Below are 25808 nucleotides of genomic sequence, written 5' to 3'. Positions count from 1 at the left end.
CTGATTAAATGTGCCTTAATTTCTGGGGTGCCAGGGTGGCTCAGTTGGTTAAGCGACTGCCTTCGGCTCAGGTCATGATCTTGGAGTCCCGGGATCGAGTCCCACATCGGGCTCCCTGCTCAGCAGGGAGTCTGCTTCTCCCTCTGACCCTCTTCCCTCTCGTGCTATCTCTCATTCTCTCTAATAAATAAATTTAAAAATTAAAAAAAAAATAAATGTGCCTTAACTTCTTTTTAGTGGCAAACTTTATCAAGTTGGTCACCCTCCACTACATTTGGCAAATGCTGGCGGGGGGGGGGGGGGGGGTTAGGGCAATATCAAAATCAAGGCAGTACTCCTGAAACCAATTATTACACTATACATTAACTAATTAGAATTTAAACAAAAACTTGAGGGGTGCCTCGGTGGCTCAGTCGGTTAAGCATCTGCCTTTGGCTCAGGTCATGTTCCCAGGTCCTGGGATTGAGCCCCTCATGAGACTCCCTGCTTAGCAGGGGGTCTGCTTCTCCCTCTCCCTCTTGGTCCCTCTGCTTGTACTCTCTCTGTCAAATAAGTAAAATCTTTAAACAAAAACGAAACAATGACAACAACAACAAAAATCAAGGCAGGAGAGCAGCAGTTTTTCAAATTCCAAGAGCATTCAACCCCTGGAAAATTCTGGTTACTCCCTTTCTGCATAGCAGTTTGTCAAATCTCTCAGGAATGTTGCTGTAGAGTACACATCTCCCCCCGACCCTCTGTGTCTTTGTCTTTATGTCTTCTCTCTTGCACATCTTTTTTTAAAAAGTGATGGGTGGTAAGGGTAAGAGCCCATGCATGGGCTTTTTTAGCATGTATGATAAAAGATAAACACCTCTTCACTAAATGCTCCTTTTCCCTCTCAATTACTAATCAGCCAACAACATTTACATAACTTCAGACAGTACTCTCCTGGGAGCAACTAGACACTGTTAAAAAAAAAAAATCAGTAAACAATACAGACTTATGTCAGGATCTAAAAAGAATAAGCTTTGTGACGAAGCAAAATGGTTTCAAGTCCAGATGGCTTATAGGGGCTGTTCTGCCCCACTGTTCTGGAGAAAAACAAATGAATACTTTGAAAAGGCAAGCACCCGAAGTTTCAAAAAAAAAAAAAAAAGTCCCTAGAGACTGTTCCTAATTGGGAGTAAAGATGCAAGAGCCAAAAAAAAGAAAAGCCCTTTATTAGTAACTCTGACTACAGTAGCTGTCTAAAAAATAATACCACCAAATAAAAGGCTGACAACTTATTAATGCTAAGTATCCCCACATTTACTCTGCAGAGTGGGAGAAGGAAAATATTGCATTACGTTAGGTAATTATTATCAAATTCCATTTGATAATTAGTTCCATTAAATGTAATTGTTTTTCAATATAGTATCTTTAAGAAATGAGAAATCATATTTTTTTAAAGTTTTTAATTTATTTATTTAACTAATCTCTATACCCACCATGCGGCTCAAACTCACAACCCCAAGATCAAAAGTCACATGCTCTTCCAACTGAGCCAGCCAGGAACCCCAAGAGAATAAACCATATTAAACAATACCCAAAGGATATGATTTCCCCCTCCAATCCAAAATGTGGAAAATTTTCAAATACAAATGGTCCAGTTTCTTCAAAACTCATTCGCAAGGGGGAAAAAATGGAGAGCTGTTAGAAATTAAGAGAAACTTAAGAAACATTAACCAATGTAAATATGTGAACCATCTTATTTGATCCTGTTTAAGACAACCAACTAGGGGTGCCTGGCTGGCTCAGTCTCAGTAGGTAGAGCTGCAGCTCCTGATCTTGGTGGGGGCGGGGGTGTGGGAGGGTGGTCATGAGTTAAAGCCGGTATTGGGCATAGAGCTCACTGGGGGGGAAAAAAAAAAAGGCGGGGCATACAAGTGGCCCAGCTGGATGCACTAGTAAAAGTGAGTAACATCCTTAATACATCCCCAGTGCCATTCCAGAGGAGCCAGGTGGCCCTCCTGTCTACCCACACAGAAGACAAGAAATTTGTTTTCTGAATAAACTCAGTAAGAGATTCTATTTTTTTAAAGATTTAATTAATTCATTTGAGAGAGAGAGCAAGCGTGAGAGCACAAGTGCAGAAAGGAAGGGCAGAGGGAGAAGGAGAAGACACCCCACAGAGCAGGAACCCCAACTAGGGGCTCAATCCCAGGACCCTGAGATCATGACCTGAGCTGAAGGCAGATGCTTAACCATCTGAAGCCACCCACCCAGGCACCCCTCAATAAGAGAGATTCTAGACAATGGAATACCCCTAACAAATAGGTGCTAAATGAAAAGAAATGAATTAAGTGAAAATCTATATACCAAGCAGCAACACTGATAGCCCCCTTTCCATTCTGGCCCTCACCCAGATTCTCATAACGACTATGCTTATCTACCACTCCACTCCCCATGACATTATCTTTCCTTGGCAAAACTCAAATGCCTCTGAGCAAAAAGACCATGGGATACTGAAATCTGGGTTCCCAATTGGCAATAAACTGCTTCCAGGCACACAAAGCTTCTGGCCCTCCTTTTTTTAGTGCCTCATGCTTAAAACATGAAGGGATAATTACGGGTTATCAGGCACGTGAAGCTCCAACCTGAAAAAGAGAGACCAAAACTACCAGGAAAAAAATGGCATTCTGAGGAAACAGACAAAACAGGAACAAATGAAAACTATAATTAATATAGTCAAAGACCAAAGAAAAGTCATTACATCCATGAAATCGGAACAGTATGCTATTTTTAGAAAGAGGTGGGGGTAGGGGAAGAGCAAGAAGAAGGAAGAGCTCTTGGAAATTACAAAAGTATGAACTGAATAATATAGCACTTATCCTATCTTTCTTGCACAAACTATACCTTAGGGTAATCAAACAATTGATGAGGGAGAGGTTCTCTTTTATAAGAAAATTAGGTAAAAAATGCTGAAGGAATAACTAAGTTACAATAGCACCATTTCTCAATCCTTAATGAAATAATAGGGAATATCCAGTCACCATTCAGATTTTCCTGGCTGTCTCATAAATGTTCATAGCCAGGATGCAAACAAAGTCCCTATGCTGCTTTTGGATGATACATCTCTTAGGTCTAATTTAAAGTACAGATTCCCATGTTAGCTTCAGCAGCACATATACTAAAATTAAAACATACAGAGAAAATTAGCATGGCCTCAGCACAAGGATGGCACACAAATTTGTGAAGCATTCTAAATTTTTATATTTACTGTACTGGAATTAAAATTTCTAAAAATAATTGAGTATAGGTTCCCTAGTCCTTTCCCCCAATGGTCTGTTACAGCCATTGATGATCATATAAGGGAATACTATAAAGCCACTGTAAAGAATAATTTCGATCTATCCAGACAGACACAGGTTGTTGCCAGTTATGAGTAAATAAAACTGAACAGGCAATTCACAGAAAAGGCAAGCAAATCATCAATAAATATAAGAAAATATGTTTAACCACAGTGGTGATCTGAGAAAAGCAAATTTAAAGGTTGTTTCCACAAATATCAGATTAGAAACTAAAGCCAAAAAGTCTGAGAGTGTCAAGTGTTGGCAAGATACAGGGAGGGGCGCCTGGGTGGCTCAGTTGGTTAAGCATCTGACTTCAGTTCAGGTCATGATCTCAGGGTCCTGGGATTGAGCTCAGGGTCAGGCTCCTGCTCAGGGAAAAAGTTTGCTTCTTCCTCTCCCTCTGCCACTAGCCCCCTTCCCCCCCACCCCAGGGTGGGGGAAAAGGGGGGAAGGCTCTTGCTCTCTCTAAAATAAATAAATCTTTAAAAAAAAAAGTGAGGTTTCTCTAATGGGCAGGATTCTATAAGTATTTCTATAATGCTTTGATTCTGTTTTGTTTATCACAAAGAGCATGTATTTCATCTATTAACAGGAAAAGTAAGTAAATAAAAAGAAACAAAACCTTTAGACAAAATAGCCCAACAAGTACAACACATGTGAATTTTACTCACACACACAAAAAGAATTTTACTCATTGCCCAAACTATCATCCATAACTGTATAAATGTAATGACCATTTATTCCACGAGCTCCACTATTCTTGCACCTATATATTTCATATTCCCTTTAGCCCTTGTGACTGACTACCACAGCACAGAGAACATTCATTTTCTACTGTCTTACCCCAAGAAACAAGAAAGAACTGAAACTCACTGGCCTATGACAGAGGCTATCAAGCAGGAATTGATTACCATACTGATAAAACCTGAAAAGGTGTAGCACTCTAAAGTTTACCAGACCAGCCAAGTAATTCTTTACTGATTGTCACAGTTTTGTGCTTCTGTAGGTATGTGATCAATATTTTACATTTCTGGCTTTAATTTACACATCTTAAAGCCTGACACTGTGACTTATTTCAACACTTGACTATTATAAAAATATTTTTCTATTACTAAGAAAATTCATTAAATGTTAACCTGAAAAGAAATATATAGTATTGAAGAAAATCTAAAAATTATCTACAAAGAAAAAAACAGTGAGGGGCACCTGGGTGGCTCAGTAAATTGAGCATCTGACTTAGGTCAGGTTATGATATCAGGGTCCTGGGACTGAACCCCACTGTTGGACTGCCCGCTCAGTGGGGAGTCTGATTCTCCCTCCCCTTCTCTCTCTGCCCCTCCCTCCATTCATGCTCTCTCCCTCTCTCTCTCTCTCTCTCTCTCTCTGGCTCTCTCTCAAATGAATAAATAAAATCTTAAAAAAAAAACAACAGTGGATAATTTTTCTTTTCAGTTGTTTTCTGTGTCTTGTTTTTTAATGTTATTGGGAATTTTCAAACATGCATAATGGAGGAGAGAACAGTGTAATAAACCCCTATATACTATCACCTAATTTCAACAATTATCAGCACATGGCACATCCTGTTTTGTCTGTATTCTTCCTCTTTTCCCCCAACAAACCTCAGCATCATAAGATTTCACTACAAATACTTTAATATGAATTAAAGATACATTTTATGGCTTTGACTGAAGATCATCAATGGCTTCCTACTAGAACACAAGTGTAGACTTCTAAACTCTACCTGAGGCCATAAGGCCCAGTGAGTGAGCAGCTCCTCCATGATTCTCCTACCTCGTCCCCTCCCTTTCCTCTACATTGGCTGACTCCTAATTTAAATTGTTTCCTACCTCAGAGCCTCATTTCCTTTGTCTAGGACATTCTCCTTTGATGGTCTCTTCCTCATCCTTCATTTCATAACTGAAAGGTTATGTCCCCTGTGGCCTTCCCTAACCATCCTACCAAGGAGGGGATATGGTCATTATTTTAGCTTTTCACATATAGTTTTAATTTTAGGTGTACACATATGCCTTTTTTAAGAATTAATTTTATACTATTTAAACTTTAGTTATAAAATTAGACTTGTGTCTTGTTATTTCCAGATGTTATACACACACACACACACACACACACACACACCTAAAAATATATCTGAACCGAACGGGCTTAGCTGAATAGTTACAGAAAAAGCACTTGAAAAAATTCAGCATCTCTTCAATATGAAAACACTCTACAACAAGGAATAGAAAGGAACTCCTCAAAAAGCATCTACAAAACCCCACAACTACCTCATATTTCATGGGTAAAGACTGAATGCTTTCCCCATAAGATCAGAAACAAGACAAAAATTTTACTCTTGCCAGTTCTATTCCATACTGTACCAGGAGGTCCTAATTAGAGTAATTAGGCAGGAAAATTAAATAAAAGGCATCCAGATTGTAGAAAAAGAAGTAAAACTACCTCTATTTGCAGATGACATGATAATGTATATTAAAAATCTATTAGAATAAATAAGTTCAACAGGATACAAGATCAATATACAAAAAAATTAAGTGTCTTTCTAGGGGTGCCTGGGGTGGGTCAGTCGTTGAGTGTCTGCCTTCGGCTAAGGTCATGATCCTAGGGTCCTGGGATTGAACCCTACATCGGGCTCCCTGCTCAGTGGAAGCCTGCTTCTCCCTCTCCCACTCCCCCTGCTTGTGTTCCTCTCTCGCTGTGTCTCTCTGTCAAATAAATAAATAAATCTTAAAAAAAAAAAACTATTTCTAAACATTTGCAATGATCAGAAAATTAATTAAGGGGCTCCTGCTTTGCTCAGTCAGTAGAGCATGCTACTCTTGATCTTGGGGTCATGAGTTCAAGCCCCACATTGGGGGTAGAGTTTACCTTAAGAATAATTAATTAGGGGGAAAAAGAGAATAATTAGGGGCACCTGGGTGGCTCAGTCGGCTAAGCATCCAACTCCTGATTTTGGCTCAGGTCATCATCTTGGGGTCCTGGGATTGAGCCCCATGTCAGGTTCCATGCTCCGAGGGGAGTCTGCTTCTCTCCTTCCTCTCCTCTGCCCCTCCCCTGGCTTGCACACTTGTGTACACATGCGCTCTCTCTCTCTCTCTCAAATAAATAAATAAATAAATCTTTTTTTTTTTTAAAGAATAACTCGGGTGCCTGCTTGACTCAGTTGGTTAACTGTCTGCCTTGGGCTCAGGTGATGATCCCGGGGTCCTGGGATCAAGTCCCACGTCAGGCTCCCTGCTCAGCATGGACTACGCTTCTGCCTCTCCCTCTGCCCCTTCCCCTGTTCATGGCCTCTCTCTCTCTCACATAAATAAAATCTTTTAAAAAAATAAAAAAATTTCAAAATAACTTTTTTTTGAAGTTAAGGAAACAAATCCATTTACAAAAGCATCAAAAAGAACTAAATGCCTAGAAGTAAATTTAACAAAAGAAATGCAAAACTTTTACTGGCAACAACAAAACACTGTTGAAAGAAACTAAAAACTAAATAAATGGAAAGCATCATGTTCATGGAACAGGAGACCTAATATTGGTAAGATGGCAATACTCTCCAAACTGATCTACAAATTAAACAAAATCCCTATGGAAACCCAAGCGAGCTTCTTTGCAGAAATTGACAAACTGATCCTAAAAATCATATGGAAATTCTAGGGACCCAGAATGACCAAAATAATCTTAAAAAAAGAACAATTAACAATAAAAAATTTAAAAAAAAGAACAAAGTTGGAGGACATATTCCTCAAATTCAAAACTTATTACAAAACAGTAATCACAACAGGGTAGTACTGGCTTAAGGACAGATATATAGATCAAGAGAATAGAACTGAGAGTCCAGAAAGAAACCCTCAGATTTATAGTCAATTAAATTTCAACAAGGGTATCAAGATAATTCACTGAGAAAAGAATGGTCTCATCAGCAACTGCTACTGGGACAACTGGATATCCACATGCAAAGGAATTAATTTGGACTCCATATATTAAAAACAACTCAAAATGGGTCAAACACCTAAATCTAAGACCTGAAACTGTAACACTGAGAAGAAATCATAGGTGTAAAACTCTTGTAACATCGATCTAGGCAATGGTTTCTTCTATATACACAAAGAGCACAGGCAATAAAAGAAAACAAATAAATAAAACTGGACTTCATCAAAATTAAAAACTTTTGTGTTTCAAAGGACATTACCAAGAAAGTAAAAAGGGGGTAGGGGCGCCCAGGTGGCTCAGTCGTTAAGCCTCTGCCTTCTGTTTGGGTCATGGTCACAGGGTCCTGCGATTGAGCCCTGCATCGGGCTTCCTGCTCGGCAGGAAGCCTGCTTCTCCCTCTCCCACTCCCCCTGCTTGTGTTCCCTCTCTCGCTGTGTCTCTGTCAAATAAATAAATAAAATCTTTAAAAAAAAAAAAAAGGAAAAGAAAAAAGAGAGTATGGGGGGGAACTGGCTGGTTCAGTTGGTAGAGCATGTGTCTCTTGATTTTGGGGTCATGAGTTACAAGCCCCACATTGGGTGTAGAAACTACTTAAATTAAAAAAAAAAGAAAAAGAACATAAAAAAAAGACAACACAGAGAATGGGAGAACATATTAGCAAGTCATATATCTGATAAGAGACTTGTATATACATATACAAGGGCAATACTCAAGGGGAAAAGAACTAAATGCCTAGAAGTAAATTTAACAAAAGAAATGCAAAACTTTTACTCTGACAACAACAAAACATTGTTATACTAAATAAATGGAAAGCATCATGTTCATGGATCAGGAGACCTACAAGGGAGTATACAAGGGGAGCCACCCAGGCAACCCTATGCTACGTATATTTTACCACAATAAAAATTTTAAGGAATGGGGCGCCTGGGTAGCTCAGTTGTTAAGCATCTGCCTTCGGCTCAGGTCATGATTCCTAGGTCCTGGGATCGAGCCCCACATCGGGCTCACTGCTCGGCGGGAAGCCTGCTTCTCCCTCTCCCACTCCCTCTGCTTGTGTTCCCTCTCTCGCTGTGTCTCTCTCTGTCAAATAAATAAATAAAATCTTTTTTAAAAAAGAATTTTTAAGGAAAAAAATATGTTGACAACTAAATAAAGTGAAATTTTCACAGGAATAAAAAATCAAGTTAACTGAATTAAAATAAATGCAGTCTGTTAGGGGAATGAAAATGTTCAAGGTCAACAATATTAATACCATCAGTTGACAGTATCACTAAGAAATGAAGTAGTCTTCATAACCATATTTTTAAGAAAATCTGAAGAACCAAAACATTTTTATCATGTTTTAATTCAAAATGTTTCTAGAATTTCATACACACCTACCTCCTTAAAATAGAGCATAACAAATAAAATGTAACCTCATGTTGGGAAGAAGCATCGCTGTGAATCACCTTTATAAGCCCTACTGTATTACAGTATGTGATGCCTTCAAGAAATGTGAAAATACTGTCCCTTACTTTCTGACACCTGATTATCTATTAAACCTCAATTCTTGCCACTCCCCTATGTGGCAGAAGTACTAGTACATTATTTCAAAGAACATATGGAAAATTAATATTTACTACTTAAATATAGGAAAAATAAATGTCATGTTTTTGTAGTTTTCTGAATAGTCACACACTATCAAACCCTTCATACTTTGGATTTGTGACCTATAACCCAGTGAAATGCCACCCTGTCTCTATGAACTTATTCCTATATAGCATCTTGTATATACAATACTTGTTTAAAATACTTACATAAAGGGGCGCCTGGGTGGCTCAGCCATTAAACGTCTGCCTTCCACTCAGGTCATGATCCCAGGGTCCTGGGATCAAGCCCCACGTCCAGCTCCCTGCTCAGCAGGAAGCCTGCTTCTCCCTCTCACATACTCCCTGCTTGTGTTCCCTCTCTCACTATCTCTTTCTCTCTGTCAAATAAATAAATAATATCTTTAAAAAAATAAAATACTTACATAAAGCTGCCCTAGTTATTTACATTAGCCTCCCCCCACTAGACTATGAGCTCAAGAGCAATACCATGGACTATTCATTCTTGTACCTCTGGTCCGGGCACAGAGTGTTTAATTAACATCTGTTTTATAAATAAATAAACGAGACGGATAGATAGGTAGATATCAAAAATACAGGTAACATTTAGTACTTATTACCCAAATGCCTGGGGCTTTGAAAAGCTCATTTTTCCTGTATAATCCTCACAACAACCTTACTAAGGTTGTTACTATTATTATCCCTATTTATAATTAAGAAATTGAGGTTTCGGGGCACCTGGGTGGCTCACTCAGTTGGGCATCTGCCTTCAGCTCAGGTCATGATTCCCAGGGTCCTGGGATCAAGCCCCCGCGTTGGGCTCCCTGCTCAGTGGGAAACCTTCTCCTTCTCCCCCTATTTGTGCTCATGCTCTCTCTCTGTCAAATAAACAAAACCTTCAAAAAGAAAAAAAAAATTGAGGTTTGGCATTAAGAAACCTGTCCATGATTTCAAAGCTAGGAAGTAATAGAGCCAGGACTTGAACTAAGGCAATCTGACCCTATTGCCCTTGCCCTTTGCCACTGCACTGCCCTTAGCCACTTTTTATAATTTTCATTATCCTGCTTCAGAGATACCTGCCATTTGTTATATATAAGTACTTATCTCTAATAGATACTCTCAATTTGTTGTTTATAACCTGTTGAGGGCTAAGAAACTATTTTACTTAAAATATGAATACTTGAGGCATCTAGGTGGCTGAGTCGGTTTAAGTGTCTTCAACCCAGGTCATGATCCCAGGGTCCTGGGATGGAACCCTGCACTGGGCTGCCTGCTTAGCGGGGAGTCTGCTTCTCCTTCTCCCAATCCCCCTGCTTGTGCTTTCTCTGTCAAATAAATGAACAGAATCTTAAAAACAAAACCAAAACACACTTTCAAGTAAAAAATAAAAAATAAAAATAAAATAAAATAAAATAAAGGATACTGGGGCACCTGAGTGGCTCAGTCATTTAAGCATCTGCCTTCAGCTCAGGTCATGATCCCAGCGTCCTGGGATCGAGCCCCGCATCAGTGCTTCTCCCTCTCCCTCTGCCTGCTGCTCCCCCTGTTTGTGCTCTGTGTGTCAAATAAATAAAATCTTTCATAAATAAATAAATACATACATACATAAATAAGGATACTGGGTGGCTCAGTTGGTTAGTTGGTTAGGCATCAGACTTTTTTTTTTTTAAGATTTTATTTATGTATTTGACAGAAAGAGACAGCAAGAGAGGGAACACAAGCAGAGGGAGTGGGAGAGGGAGAAGCAGGCTTCCTGCAGAGCAGGGAGCCCGATGCAAGGCTCCATCCCAGGACCCGGGGATCATGACCTGAACCGAAGGCAGACGCTCAACGACTGAGCCACCCAGGTGCCCCATTGAGAGAGAGAGAGATAGCAAAAGAGAGAGAGAGAGAAAGAGAGAGAGGGAGAGAGAAAGAGCACAAGCAGGGAGGAGAGGTAGAAGCAGGGGCTCAATCTCTTAACCAACGGAGCCACCCAGGCACCCCAGCATCCGACTCTTGGTTTCAGCTGAGGTCATGATCTCAGGGTCCTGAGATCTAGCCTCGCATCAGGCTCCATGCTGGGCATAGAGCCTGCTTGGGATGCTCTCTCTCCCTCTCCCTGCTCCTCACAGGCACACATTCTCTTAAATTAGAATAAAATAGAACACAACAGAACAGAATAGAATAGCATAAGGATACTATGAATAAGTGCTTTGCCTTTAAATGTTTATTCAGTAGGCCAAGATGATGAACTTTATTACACCAAATTTGAGACATTCATTTTACCTCTTCAGAAATCTTTGCTTACTTCCTGGCCCTCAGCTAGCTTAGAGGTAGTCAACACTGAGTAAATTACTGGATGAATTCCTATCCCAGCACAAAAATATTCTTTAAAGAGTTAAAACTAACAGAGCCACAAATAAGTGGGTAATTTCTGTTAAATGTTTCCCAAATCACATCAAACAAGTTCAAGTAGACTATTTTCATAGTAGAACCATAGACAAACAATAGCCTTTTTTAAAAAGTTACCCTTCTGGTTTTACAAAAGCCTGTTATATTTGATTCCACACTTCTGTGCAACCTGTTTAACTTTTTAAAAGGTATTTGTTTTTGAATAGGTAGCAGTAACAAAAAATGAGGCTAGGGCAACAGGTAACTGAAAGAAAATTCAAACTAAGGATAACAGAAATTAGAAATTTTATTATATCATAATAACCTAGCAGAGGCTTTTAACCAATATATGTTTTAATGCCCAAGAAATAAAATACTCCCTGTTCTTCAGAATGAAACGTACTTCAAAAATAAATGTTAGGGCTCCTGGGTGGCTCAGTCGCTTAAGCGACTGCTTTGGGCTCAGGTCATGATCCTGGGGTCCTGGGATCCAGCCCCATATCAGGCTCCCTGCTCAGCAGGAGTCTCCTTCTCCCTCTCCCTCTGCCCCTCCCTGTGCCAATTCATTCTCTCTCTCTCAAATAAATAAATAAATAAAATCTTAGGGGAAAAAAGGTCTATCAAAAGATCATAAGCAAATAGTTAAAATTAAGTTTGGGCACTTAACCCTCATTTGTGTGGAAATTTTATTCAAACGTATTTTTCTTTTTTTTTTAAAGTATTTTATTTATTTATTTGACAGAGACAAAGCAAGAGAGGGAACACGAGCAGGGAGAGTGGCAGAGGGAGAAGCAGGCTTCCCATGGAGCAGGGAGCCCGATGCGGGGCTCAATCCCAGGACCCTGGTATCACGACCTGAGCCGAAGGCAGATGCTCAACCAAATGAGCCACCCAGGTGCCCCTCAAACGTATTTTTCAAGCAGCAACTCAAACAAATCTAAAATTAATTAAAATACAAAAAGGAAGTCACATTAAGTTTAAAATTATTAGAGTATCATGACTTTTAAAAATCACCTAGATTCCCTCCAAAAACAAAACAAAAAAAGATATAAACAAAATAAAAAATAATAAGGTTTGAAAAATGAAAAAGGATCACCTAGCCCAACCTTTGCAAATACAGAAGTAATGCCTACAATCTTTTTTTTTTTTTTTTAAGATTTTGTTTATTTGACAGAGACAGACACAGCAAGAGAGGGAACACAAGCAGGGGGAGTGGGAGAGGGAGAAGCAGGCTTCCCGCCGAGCAGGGAGCCTGATGTGGGGCTCGATCCCAGGACCCTGGGATCATGACCTGAGCCGAAGGCAGATGTTTAACGACTGAGCCACCCAGGCGCCCCAGTAATGCCTATGATCTTAATATTTCAATTTAAATGTAAAAGTAGTTCTAGAATATCCACTATGTATAGGACAATGTAGGTAAAGCATCTGCAATAACGATCCTCAGAAGTCTTTTTCTTTTTATACAAAAGTCAAAGGACTTATTGAAGAATTTTTTGGAAGTTTTAGCATAACTTGGCACCAATGATAAGGACAAATAACTTGAATGCACAAAAGAGAACTTTAAATAGTTAGGCTTAGCAATTTGACCTTTAGCATATTCATCCATCCCTCCAACCAACTAACAAGTACCTATTAAATCCTACTGCCTCCTAGTAGTTAATGGGGGAATTAAAGCCACAGGTTAGTTTGCTAAAACATTGGAAGTGCTATGAGAGGGGAGGGAAGAGTATGCTGTGGGACGATATAAGATGGGCACAATCCATACCTGGGTGTTCATAAAAGGCATTTCAGAATTAAAACCTGAAAGATGAATACTGTTAACCAGGCAAAAGAAGAGAAACAGAGTGCCAAGCAAAGGGAGGCAGCTTTTAAGAAGGCCTGGAGAGGGTGCCTGGGTGGCTCAGATGGTTAAGCATCTGCCTTCGTCTCAAGTCATGATCCTGGGGTCCTGGGATCGAGTCCCGCATCAGGCTCCCTGCTCGGAGGGGAGCCTGCTTCTCCTTCTCCCACTTCCCCTGCTTGTGCTTTCTCTCTGTCAAATAAATAAAATCTTTAAAAAAATTTTTTTTAATAAAAAGAAATAAAATAAATTAGAAAAAAAAAAAAGGCCTGGAGAGAAAGAATACTATTTGCAAAACAAACTCCAACTGTTCGGTATGATGGCTCAAAAAAGAAAAGATGAAGCTGGTAAGATAAGGAGCAGACAGATCACAATGTCTTGTATCTTAGGAACTCTAGACATTTCAAAAAATATAAAGAAATAGGGGCGCCTGGGTGGCTCAGTTGGTTAAGCGACTGCCTTTGGCTCAGGTCATGATCCTGCAGTCCCAGGATCGAGTCCCGCATCGGGCTCCCTGCTCAGCGAGGAGCCTGCTTCTCCTGCTGACCCTCCCCCCCATGTACTCTCTCTCTCTCTCATTCTCGCTCTCTCAAATAAATAAATCTTTAAAAAAAAATATAAAGAAATATATAAAAGTTGGAAACAAAAGAAGGTAGCAAAGGGGATAAGAAAGAAAGAATAGTTGGGGCACCTGGGTGGTTCAGTATGTTAAGCGTCAGCCTTTGGCTCAGGTCATTATACCGGAATCCCAGGATTGAGTCCCGCATAGGGCTCCTTGCTCATCGGGGAGTCTGTTTCTCCCTCTGCCCCTCACCTGGCTCGTGTTCAGTCTCTCTCATAGACAAATAAATAAATAAAATCTTTAAAAAAAGAAGAAGAGAGAAGAGTTAAGGATGGTGATGAGCTATCTGGCCAGGCAGACAGCGGTATCCCTTATGAAGGCAGGGAAGAGAGGAGCAGCAAGCTTGGGAGAGAAGTTCAGGTTTGGACATGTCAGGAGATAGTCATGTCCAAGAAACAACAGTAATGTGGATCTGAAACTCCAGAGAGAGATCTAGCCTTGAAGTTCGTAACAGGCTGTCAGCTTCATGAGAGAAGAAACGTGTGTTTTGCTCACCATTGTGTCCCCAATGAACACAATACTAGGCACACAGTCGGCACTATATAAATATCCATGAAATGAATGAGATATACATTTTGGAATGGTCAACAAATGGTAATTGAACCTACAGGAATGAATAATACCATTTAGACAGTGTGCAAATGATACTAGAGGGGACCTCAGAAAGAACTCCCAAGGAACACCAAAGCTAACAAGGTAAGAGGAATCCGGAGTCATCAAAAAAGGGAAAAACTGGGGTGCCTGGCTGGCTCAGTTGGTGGAGCATGCAGCTCTTATTCTTGGGTTCATGAGTTTGAGCCCCAAGTTGGGCACAGATTCTACCTAAAGAGAGAGAGGGTGAAAGAACAAAAGAAAGGAAAGGAAAGGAAAGGAAAGGAAGGAAGGAAGACAGAAAGAGAAAGAATGAAAGAAAGAAAAGAAAAGAAAAGAAAAGAAAAGAAAAGAAAGAAAGAAAGAAAGAAAGAAAGAAAGAAAGAAAGAAAGAAAGAAAGAAAGAAAGAAAGAAAGAAAGAAAAGAGAAGAGAAGAGAAGAGAAGAGAAGAGAAGAGAAGAGAAGAAAAGAAAAGAAAAAAAAAAGCAAAGAAAAAAGAAAAGAAAAAAAAGGGGCACCTGGGTGCCTCAGTCAGTTCAGCAGCCAACTCTTGAGTTCAGCTCAGGTCGTGATCTCGGGGTCCTGGGATTGAGCCCAGAGCGGGGCTCCACACTCAGCAGGGAGTTTACTTGAGATTCTCTCTCCCTCCCTCTTGGTTTCAGCTCGGGTCTGATCATGATCAGATGATCTCAGGTCATGATATCAAGCCCCGTGCAGGGCTCTCCACTCAGCACACAGTCAGCTTGGGGTTCTTTCCCTCTTCCTCTCTATCCCATCCTGCATGCTCTTGTTTGCGTGCGTGTGTGTGCTCTCTCTCTCTCTCCCTCCCTCCCTCTCTCTCTCAAATAAATGAATAATTCCCTGAGAGGCGTCTGTCACAATCTATGATTATAGTATCTGGCTTGTTTATTCTTTATTACAACATAAACTCAAAAAAAGCACAGGCTCCCTTCCTTGTCTGTTTTGTTTGTAGTTATATTCCCGAGCCTACAACAGTGTCAATAAATATTTGTTCTTTCTGACCATCTATGTGTCTGTTTATCTTTCTACCTACCTATGGAGATGGGGATACAGTAGAACCAGAAGATCATGGGAGTTTCCTCCCAGCTCTTAAAAAGGGTCAGTTTCTCAATTTCTGTATTTTAGCTTCAAAGGAAAAAAACAATTCATCCGGTTTTTATGCTGTAATTTTAAATAAAAAATCTTAACCAATTTTCATTGTTTTATAATCTCAGATTTAAATTCCTTATAGAAAAGTCTCTAAACTGCAATTTCTTCCTTCCCAAATGAGTGACATTAGTTCAGTATAAAAATATTAACAAACTTATCTGTATAACTGATATATACTGTGCTCTTAAAAATTAATTCAAATGGAATATTAGATAATATTAGGAAATGTTCTCAATGTAAATAATATTGTAGTTATGTGATAGAATACTCTCATTTTAACTTTTTATTAATTTCATCTTTTTTTAAGTAAGCTCTACACCCAATGTGTGGCTTGAACTCACGATCCCGAGATCAAGAGTCACACAGTCCATTGACTGAGCCAGCCTGTACCCCAGAATGCTCTCATTTTTTGAGATAAATACTTTAAGTAGTAAAAGTTGAAATGTCATAACATCTGCAATTTACTTTGCCATGGTTTAGCAATTTAAAAATGTGTATGTATATAAATGTTGAGTGTATGTGTACATGTATGTACATATGTAAATACACAGACACATACACATATACAGGTAAATATAACAACAACTGAATCTAGGTGATGCATATACAGTTACCAATGTGCTTTTAGTTTTTCTGTATGTTTGAACATTTTCCTAATAAAAAGCTAGGGGGGGAGGAATTTACTGAAAAAGTTTACTGATTTAAACAACAACAACAACAACAACAACAAAACAAGGCACCTGAGTGGCTCAGTCGATTAAGCAACCAACTTTTGGTTTCAGCTCAGGTCATGATCTCAAGGTCATGAGATCCAGCCCCTCATCTGTTCCACTCAGTAGGGAGTTGGCTTGAGATTCTCCCCCTATTCATCCCACCTATGACCATCCCCCTGCACGTGTACACGCTCCCCCTCAAATAAAGAAATAAATAAATAAAATCTTAAAAAATAAAAAACAGGGCACCTGGGTGGCTCAGTTGGTTAAGCGACTGCCTTCAGCTCAGGTCATGATCCTGGAGTCCTGGGATCGAGTCCCACATCGGGCTCCCTGCTCGGCGGGGAGTCTCCTTCTCCCTCTGACCCTCTTCCCTCTCGTGCTCTCTATCTCTCATTCTCTCTCTCTCTCAAATGAATAAATAAAATCTTTAAAAAAATAAAATAAAAATAAACAATTTTTCAAAGTTCCTAGTAACTCTATATCCTCAACTTGGAAACTTCTTTACTGTACTGCTTAACATGTAAATTCCTGTGGCTGAGTTCAAAAATTTTTGGAGTCACCTATTATGCCAAACTACTGGACACTATTAATTCCTAAGTGAATAAAACATTCTTACTTCAAACTACTAACTAAATATTGCTAGCTAAGGGGCACCTTGCTGGCTCAATGGGAAGAACATGTGATTCCTGATCTTGGGTTCCTGAGTTCTAGCCCCACACTGGGCGTAGAGATTACTAAAAAATAAATATCGGGGCGCCTGGGTGGCTCAGTTGTTAAGTGCCCACCTTAAGCTCAGGTCACGATCCCAGGGTCCTGGGATCGAGCCCCACATCGGGCTCCCTGCTCAGCGGGAAGCCTGCTTCTCCCTCTCCCACTCCCCCTGCTTGTGTTCCCTCTCTCGTTGTGTATCTCTCTGTCAAATAAATAAATAAAATATTTTAAATAAATAATATCACTGGCTGATTTCAAAATGTATAGAATTACACACATGTTTTTTTAAGATTTTTATTTATTTTAGAGAGAGAGAGAGGGAGGGAGGGGAGAGACAGAGGTAGAGGAAGAGAGAGAATCTCAGGCAGACTCCATGCTGAGCATGGAGCCCTCCCTGGGGCTTGATTTCATGACCCTGAGATCATTACCTAAGCTGAAATCAAGAGTTGCTGATTAACAGACTAAGCCACCCACCACCCAACACACATGTATTTTTAAATATCAGTTTTTTAATACACATTACATACATATATATTTTTTTAAGATTTTATTTTTTGACAGAGAGAGAGACAGTGAGAGAGGGAACACAAGCAAGGGGGAGTGGGAGAGGGAAAAGCAGGCTTCCCGCCGAGCAGGGAGCCCGATGCGGGGCTCAATCCCAGGACCCCGTGACCATGACCCAAACTAAAAGCAGATGCTTAAAGAATGAGCCACCCAGGAGCCCCACACATTACATATATTATTAAACTGGGTCTATGTTGATGTATTTTATCTCAACCTAATAGTAATTTATTTAGGTAAGAGTTGTATTCATTATGCATGCTGAGTACAGCAAAAAAAAGTATTTTTAAAATAACAGCTACTAACACAGTCAACAGAACAGAACAAATATTTGGCTAGATTTTAATACTAGCTCTCCTGGAAATCAAAGGTTCCATATGATTTAGGTATGCAGTGTGTAGTAAAAGGTAAGCTAAGGAGTCCAAGAAACAGGAACCAGACTCAGGCACAAAATTCTTGGATCAATGAGCTTCGGCACATACTACAGTAATATAGTGTGTAGTTCTTAAGTCTACTAATCCATCCTCTGATTAGAGGTACCTACCTGATCCAGCTAGGTACCTCACCATTTTTGTATTCTCTTTTGTGATTTTAAAGCTTTTGTTTTGTTTTTTTCAGTAATCTCTACACCCAATGTGGGGCTCGAACTCACAACCCCCAGATCAAAAGTCACATGCTCTTCTAAGTCAGCCAGGCACCCCCTCTTTTGTGATCTTAACCAAGTAAAAATGTGAATGTCATAGTAGGAAGGACACATAATGGCAGTTCACTTACATACTTACATTCAGAAATCTCTGAAGGTAAAGAAAGGTAAGATCTGTCTTAAGAGCTAACCAATGGTTAACTGATTGCCATTTCAAAAGGCAACAACCCCATCACCCCCACCACACACACACACACCCCCAGGGAACAAATAGATTGTTCCTTTCAGAAAGGGTCTCAAAGTAGAGACTAACTAGGAGGGGCAGAATGAAGCTTAGTCAAATGGGTCACCAAGAAAAAAAACATTTTTTTTAAGTAAACTCTATGACCAAAATGGGGCTTGAACTCACAATTCTGAGATCAAGAGCCACATTTTTTTTTTTAAGATTTTATTTATTTATTTGACAGAGAGAGACACAGTGAGAACAGGAACACAAGCAGGGGGAGTGGGAGAGGGAGAAGCAGGCTTCCCGCGGAGCAGGGAGCCCGATGCAGGGCTCCATCCCAGGACCCCGGGATCATGACCTGAGCTGAAGGCAGACACTTTAACGACTGAGTCACCCAGGTGCCCCAGAAAGCCACATGTTCTAATGAATTAGCCAGCCATGTGCCCCAAAACAGCATTTTTTTAAATGTGAAAATATGTATTTTTATGTGTGTAAAATATGTTTTTAAATATATCGGTTTTATGTACATAATAATTTAGGTAACAGAGAGATCAATGAAACACTAAATGTTTTTTGAGCATTCTAAAACAGGTTTCAGGGGTGCTGGGCTGACTCAGAAGAGCATGCAACTAGATTTCAGGGTCCTGAGTTCGAGCCCCACCTTAGATATAGATTACTTAAATAAATCTTTAAAAAAATAATAAAAATAAAACAGGTTTGAATTAAAATGTAACATAACATTCCAAAAAACTGCTGACCCTTACTCTAACTGAACCAATAGAGAAATTAAGTCAGCACCTGAGTCGATTCTTGGACCTAAAATCTTTAGCTCACTGAAGATACCACAAGATACTGGTTTCAAAAACCAATGAACAGGTACCACAGAGGGACTTCCCTTTTAAAAGGAATTGAAAACTGGGGCACCTGGGTGGCTCAGTTGTTAAGCGTCTGCATTCCGCTCAGGTCATGATCCCAGGATCCTGGGATCGAGCCCCGTATTGGGCTCCCTGCTCAGCCAGGAGCCTGCTTCTCCTTCTCCCACTCCCCTGGCTTGTGTTCCCTCTCTCGCTGTCTCTCTGTCAAATAAATAAAATCTTTAAAATATAAAAAATAAATAAAAGGACTTGAAAACTAGTATCATGTATATTCAAACATGTAAGATGTCAAATATTAATACCCCATGGACAACCCCTGTTCTCCTGTACTGTCATGTCACCACCCCCTCCTACTGTTCTACTCTAGTGAAATAAAACAGCAAAGTTAAACTCCTAAAGACACTAGAGTTGACAGAATTAAGGAGAGAAGCCTGAAGAACCATGGTAATACTAATTTAAATAACAGATGTGCTAAAGACACAAAATAAACTTAATGATGAGGCAGACTTAGAATTTCAGTTTTTCAACTCCCTAAGTCTTCAACAGCCACCATCAACAAATTTAAGTTTTAAGTATGCAAAATTACTGTTCACTCCTTCTTGATAAAAAGTCACAAAACTCAGTGAAAAGCCATCAAATTTTCCTTTTTAAGTGTTTATTGAAAAGATGAACTTAACTGTCATTGTAAATTACCTTGCAAACAAATTAAAATTAACTTCATCCACAGTTTTGATTAAAAATATTTTTTATGGGGACGCGTGGGTGGCTCAGTTAAGCGGCTGCCTTCAGCTTAGGTCATGATCCCAGGGTCCTGAAATGGAGTCCAACATCAGGCTCCCTGCTCAGCAGGGAGTCTGCTTCTCCCTCTCCCTGCTGCTCCCCCTGCTTGTGCAATCTCTCTCTCTGACAAATAAATAAAATCTTTAAAAAAATTTTTAATATTTTTATGAATGAGAACTATAACATTAATAAATAACACTGAATATCAAAGCCTGCTTTCCCGCCCACAAATCTTTTTTTTTTTTTTTAAGATTTTATTTATTTACGGGCGTCTGGGTGGCACAGATTGTTGGGCGTCTGCTTTCGGCTCGGGTCATGATCCCGGGGTCCTGGGATCGAGTCCCGCATCGGGCTCCCTGCTCGGCGGGGAGCCTGCTTCTCTCTGCCTCTGCGTCTCTCTCTCTCTCTCCCTGTGTTTCGTGAATAAATAAATAAAATCTTAAAAAAAAAAAATTTTTTTAAATTTATTTGACAGATATGCTTCTGTAGTGCAAGGTGGGAAGAAAGGGAAGAGGAAGAGGGTGCGGCTTCATTTTTAAGTGAAATCTCCCTCCACTGAATCATGCTAAATAACTCTCACTTTGAAAATAATGGTGATTAGAAACAAAGCCCACAGAATCACTTGGAACTAAATTCCTAAGAAAAGGGTTCTTAAACTCATTTGCCTACTTATCAGGAAAGCTGTGGGTTTGTTTTTTGTGTTTTTTTTTAAATAATCACATCCAGGGGTGCCTGGGTGGCTCAGTCATCTCGGGTCATGATTTCAGGGTCTGGGGATCAAGTGCTGCATCGGGCTCCCTGCTGGGGGTTGGGGGAGGCCTGCTCCTCCTCCCTCTCCTGCTGCCCCTGCTTGTGTTCCCTCTCTCACTGCATCTCTCCTCTCAAATAAATAAATAAAATCTTTTAAATAAATAATAATCACGTCCATTTTAAAAGAATCAGAACTGGCACAAACAAAAACAAAAAACACATTCTTCCCAAGAAAAACGTCTCTCTCCAGATCACTGTATAGACAGACGTTTGTTTTTAAAAATCACTGATTGGGAAAAAAAAAAATCACTGAGGGGTGCCTGGCTGGCTCAGTCAGTAGAACATGCAACTCTTGATCTCAGGGTTGTGAGTTCGAGCCCCACATTGGGTATAGAGATTGCCTACAAATAAAATCTTAGGAAAAAAAACCACTCTCCTAAAACTAATACTACACTATATGTTAACTAATTTGAATTTGAATAAAATCTTGGAGGAAAAAGAAACACTGATTTACAAATAAATTATTCATAGATTCATAGGGCTTGTAAGTCTAGATTGCGTAGACAGGTAAAGTCTAGCGGAAGAAGTGAAATTTAAGCTGAGCCAAAAGTGAGAAGCTAACCAGGGTGAAGCTCTGAGGGGAAAGCATTCTAGGCCAAGGGACCTGCGTGGGCAAAGGCACCACACAAGACTTAGTTAAGGAGGGGCACCTGGGTGGCTCAGTTGTTGGGCATCTGCCTTGGGCTCGGGTCATGATCCCAGGGTCCTAGGATCGAGCCCCACATTGGGCTCCCTGCTTCTCCCTCTCCCATGCCCCCTGCTTGTATTCCCGCTCTCGCTGTGTCTCTCTCTGTCAAATAAATAAATAAAAATCTCAAAAAAAAAAAAAAAGACAGACAGACTTAGGTAAGGAATGGAAAGATAAATGGATTGAGCAGGGAGCCCAAAGGGGAGAGTAGTAAGCAATAGGGTGATAGATTTCTTGATTAGCATTTCTTGATTAGCATTTGAAAATGATCATAATCTTTTTTTATGTTAAAAGTTTTATTTAATTTAATTAATTTATTTATTTGAGAGAGGGAGAGCACAGAGGGAGAGTGAGAAGGAGAAGCAGACTCCTTACTGAGCATACTCCCCGAAACTGATCATAATCTATCTATAATCAGCCTTCCAGGGCACCTGGGTGGCTCAGTCGTTAGGAGTCTGCCTTCCACTCAGGTCACGGTCCCAGGGTCCTGGGATCGAGCCCCGCATCGGGCTCCCTGCTCGGCAGAAAGCCTGCTTCTCCCTCTCCCTCTGCTGCTCCCCCCACTTGTGTTCCTGCTCTCGCTATCTCTCTCTCTGTCGAATAAATAAATATTTTTTTAAAAGTAACAATAAAATCAGCCTTCCTTTTGGTTGTTTTTAAAGACTCATAAAAATAGACTAACACACACAAAAATTCAAATAAAAGCAAAGAAAAAAGCAAAATATTCAAGTTAAGTGATATCATTAGAATAAAGATGAAATTTCTTTAGAACTCCTGTAAGCAAGAGATTATAGCACTTCACACCCCCTAAAACTTTCACACCATTTATATATCCTCCTAAACTTCCACAAAGGTGCTCAGAATTTACTTTACACTTTCTGGTGATGGGCAATTTCTAGGCTTTCAAGTACTTTTGCTGTAAATACCCTGAGGCACTTTTGCTATAATAGCAGACTCGTAGGCTCTGTATTAAAGGCCACAATTGGAGCACTACCAGAAAATTAAACACAGAATTCACTTGTGCATATTGGCCTAAGAAAGACTGAATTTCTGGAGACGGCGTAAAACTTGATTTATCATCTTACATGAAAAGTGGTAACAAGGTAGTTTTATGTTTGTGGTCTGGGAATTGGCTCATCTAGCATTTCGTCAACGTTCTCTATTCTCAGGTCATGGCTCTGCGCAAAGACTTCATTATACAGAATTTACAGACATATTTGAAAAAGTATATATAACAAAAAAAGTCATTTAAAAAGTCATATACTTAAGAAATTAATATACAATCTGGTGCATAGCAGTTAGTCAGTTTTCTTTTTTTTTTTTTTTAAGATTTTATTTATTTATTTGACAGAGAGAGACACAGTGAGAGAGGGAACACAAGCAGGGGGAGTGGGAAAGGGAGATCACGACCTGGGATCATGACCTGAGTCAAAGGCAGACGCTTAATGACTGAACCACCCAAGCGCCCCAGTCAGTTTTATTTTCTGATTCTGCAACCTGTAGCAGGTATTTTTCTTGGCACGTGTGACCCGGGCCTGTACGAGGATGAAGATACAGCATACCATCTCAGAAGTAGTACATGACCTCTGTTCTATAAACAGTGCTAATAAGCTACTGGAAATTGCAATCCCATCTTTAGAGTTTTTTTTTCAATCCCTTCCTTCCTATATACTTGGAAATATTCTTGAAATAAAGTCAACTTTCTTTGGCAAATGCAATGCCATTCCTTTGAGACACATGGATCACAAAATCAGAACTAAAAATCATCACTATAGTCAAGCTTAAAAAAGAGAATAAAAAGGGATGCCTGGGTGGCTCAGTCGGTTAAGCGTCTGCCTTCGGCTCGGGTCATGACCCGGGTCCTGGGATCGAGTCCCACATCGGCTCCTTGCTCAGCGGGGAGCCTGCTTTTTTCTCTGCCTGCCACTCTTCCTGCTTGTGCTCTCTCCCTCCCTCTCTCTCTCTGAAAAGTAAATGAACAAAATCTTAAAAAAAAAACTTAAAAAAAAAAAAGGTCTGCTCCTGGTAGTTAATCGTAAAGTCAATTTTTAACGAAAAAAAAAAAAAAAGAATAAAAAGAACTATGTGACCTGGTACAAAGGTATATGTGACAAAACAAAGTTTAAATGGGGGTACTATTTAGGGTTAGGAAATGAGCTGCTAAACAAACCTCACATCCTAATTATCTTTTTTCAAGCATTTTTCAAAGAGAATATGTCGTTGGTTCAATAATTTATTTAGCTTCCTTTAATCACCATGTACTTAGCTAGGTGTGCTAGATGCTCAGAAAACAAAGATGAACACTTCACCTGCACTAATAAGTTCCATAAAAATATAGCCAACACAACCTGAAAGCTTAAATCCTTGACTGTCTCAAGAAGTCCAGGGCCTATCACTTACACCCCAGAGCTCCAAAAGGTTCACAGACCCGAGGTGAGGGCACCGAGGTCACTGCCGAGATGCTAGGGTTAAGGGCACCTGTAAACTGCAGTCTGAAAAAGGCTGCCAAATGTCACCTACACCTCCTCAACCCGCCCCGCCCGCAGTCCTCTTTAAAAATAAACAGAGGGTTTTTAAAGGGAACTGTCCAAGGTGACCACCTGACACGGAGGAACGCTTTAGTGTGAGGTATCAATAAAATAAAATTGTACGCTCTATTTACAGAGTGTTGCTATACAACATCTAAGTGTTGACAAAGTCTCAACCAAGACACAAAAAACATAAAACAAGACCTCTTTCTTAACAGGGTTAAGACGTCAAGAAGAAACTGACCGAAAGAGGGAGATCTCTAACTTCCCAAAGCAGCAACCCCCTGGAAAGGTACTGGAACCAGCGGAAGTTACATATCCAAGACAGAAGTGTTTAAATGCCCCCCCCAACACACACACCACGGTAAAAGTTTGAACCGCCATCTGACTATCCTACGGTGGTCGGAAACTTCCCTAAACTACACAGGCTACCCGCCACCCTAAAATCTCCGCCCTCAGAGCCAACCTCAGGTGCCCTCAGGCTAAGCTGGGCGCTTCCTCCCCGGGCCTTGCCTCCTCATCTCCCTCCCTTCTCCTGGATACTCACTAGACTGCCTCGGCTTCCGAAGCCGGCTGGGGTCCCGGGGACCTCGCGACCGCCGGTGGGTCCGGGGGGCTTCGGCCTCAGGTCGAGGCCCGGCGCGCCCCTCCCGGGCCGGGCCGCGACCCCCGGCCCCCGGCCTGCCCTCGGGCCCGGCCCCCGCCCTGCCCCGCCGCCGGCCCTCACCTCCTCCGCGTGCTTGCGCAGCGCCTTCTCTCCCGCTCGTACTGGTGATGAGCTGCTCGTTGTCGTCCCGCAGCAGCTCCAGCTCCACCTGGTGCTCCTGGTCCTGCGCGAACACCGAGTCCAGGTTCTCCAGCACGGCCACCACCAGTGGCATCAGCTCCTTGACCACCTCCTCGTCGTAGGCGCCGATGAGCCGCTCGAACTCGCGGTAGATGGAGCCGGCCAGGCCAGACACCCGCTCCGACATCACGGCCCCGGAGCCGCCGGGCTCCTCCTGGTACACCACACCGTCCTCCAGCTCCATGGTGGCGGGCGGGCGGGCCGGCGGGCGGCCCGGGGCGTCGCCGGCTGAGGGGGCGGCACGGGCCCGCACGGGACGGGCCCGGCTGGGGCTGGGGCTGGGGTTGGGGCTGCGCCCGGCGGGGTGGGGGGTCCGGGGCCCGAGGAGGGGAGGGGTGGGGTGAGCGCACTCAGCCCAACGGCCGCTGCACCAACTGCCGGGGCGGGCCGGGCCGCGCGCGCCACACGTCACCCGCGGGGCGGGATCGGCGCCGCGTCGGCCCGATGGGCGGGGCCCCGCGGGAGGCCAGGCGCGGCCGGGGGCGGGGCCATGCGTCATCGTGCGCCGGCGGAGGGGGCGCCGTGGCGTCAACAGTCCGCGTCGCGCCGCCCGACCCCTTCGCCAATGGGAAAGACGGCCTGGAGGAGGGTGGCGAGAGCTGTTAGTCACCCTGCAGGATTTGCAGGGCGGGTCCCAAAGGAAAGGGAGGGGTTTCTGGAAGAGTGACTCGCCGTCCAGAATTAACATAGCTAACATTTCTCTTGCCTTTTCAGCTCACAAAGGGCATTCTCATTTGTTCCTCGCGACTAGGCGTGGTGTGGTAGACGTTTGGCCTCCGTTTCACGAACAGGGAAAGTAGGCCCAGAAAAGTTGTAGTTCACTCAAGGTCACGCAGCTAGAAAGGGAAGGAGGCTGATCTGGGGCTCAAACCAGTTCAGATTAAGAATCTCGGGCTCCGAGAAAACTGGGAAACGGAGAGGGAAAGCAACCTTAACTAAGACGAGGTCTCCCTAAGTTATAAGTGGTCTCGATAGAACTGTTTG

General features: G+C 41.6%; 1 protein-coding gene and 1 non-coding gene across 2 annotated transcripts in view; one reads left to right on the top strand and one right to left on the bottom strand.

Moving 5' to 3' along the window:
* The window catches only part of SPAG9 (sperm associated antigen 9), a 137450-nt gene extending 112317 nt beyond the window's left edge, over positions 1-25133 (bottom strand). The window contains 2 exon segments of the mRNA XM_027626312.2: positions 24705-24737; positions 24739-25133. Of these exon segments, the coding sequence (XP_027482113.2) occupies positions 24705-24737; positions 24739-25008 (303 nt within the window). The 5' untranslated portion in view covers positions 25009-25133.
* LOC113908427 lies at positions 3128-3233 on the top strand. The gene has a single exon (XR_003515491.1). It is a non-coding gene; the product is annotated as a U6 spliceosomal RNA (small nuclear RNA).
* Positions 25134-25808: the final 675 nt, after the last annotated feature.

The sequence above is a fragment of the Zalophus californianus genome, chromosome 16, assembly GCF_009762305.2.
Source record: "Zalophus californianus isolate mZalCal1 chromosome 16, mZalCal1.pri.v2, whole genome shotgun sequence".
Classification (NCBI taxonomy): domain Eukaryota; kingdom Metazoa; phylum Chordata; class Mammalia; order Carnivora; family Otariidae; genus Zalophus; species Zalophus californianus.
Note: the sequence above shows the minus strand (reverse complement) of the source record. Positions and strands in the feature narration are given on the sequence as shown.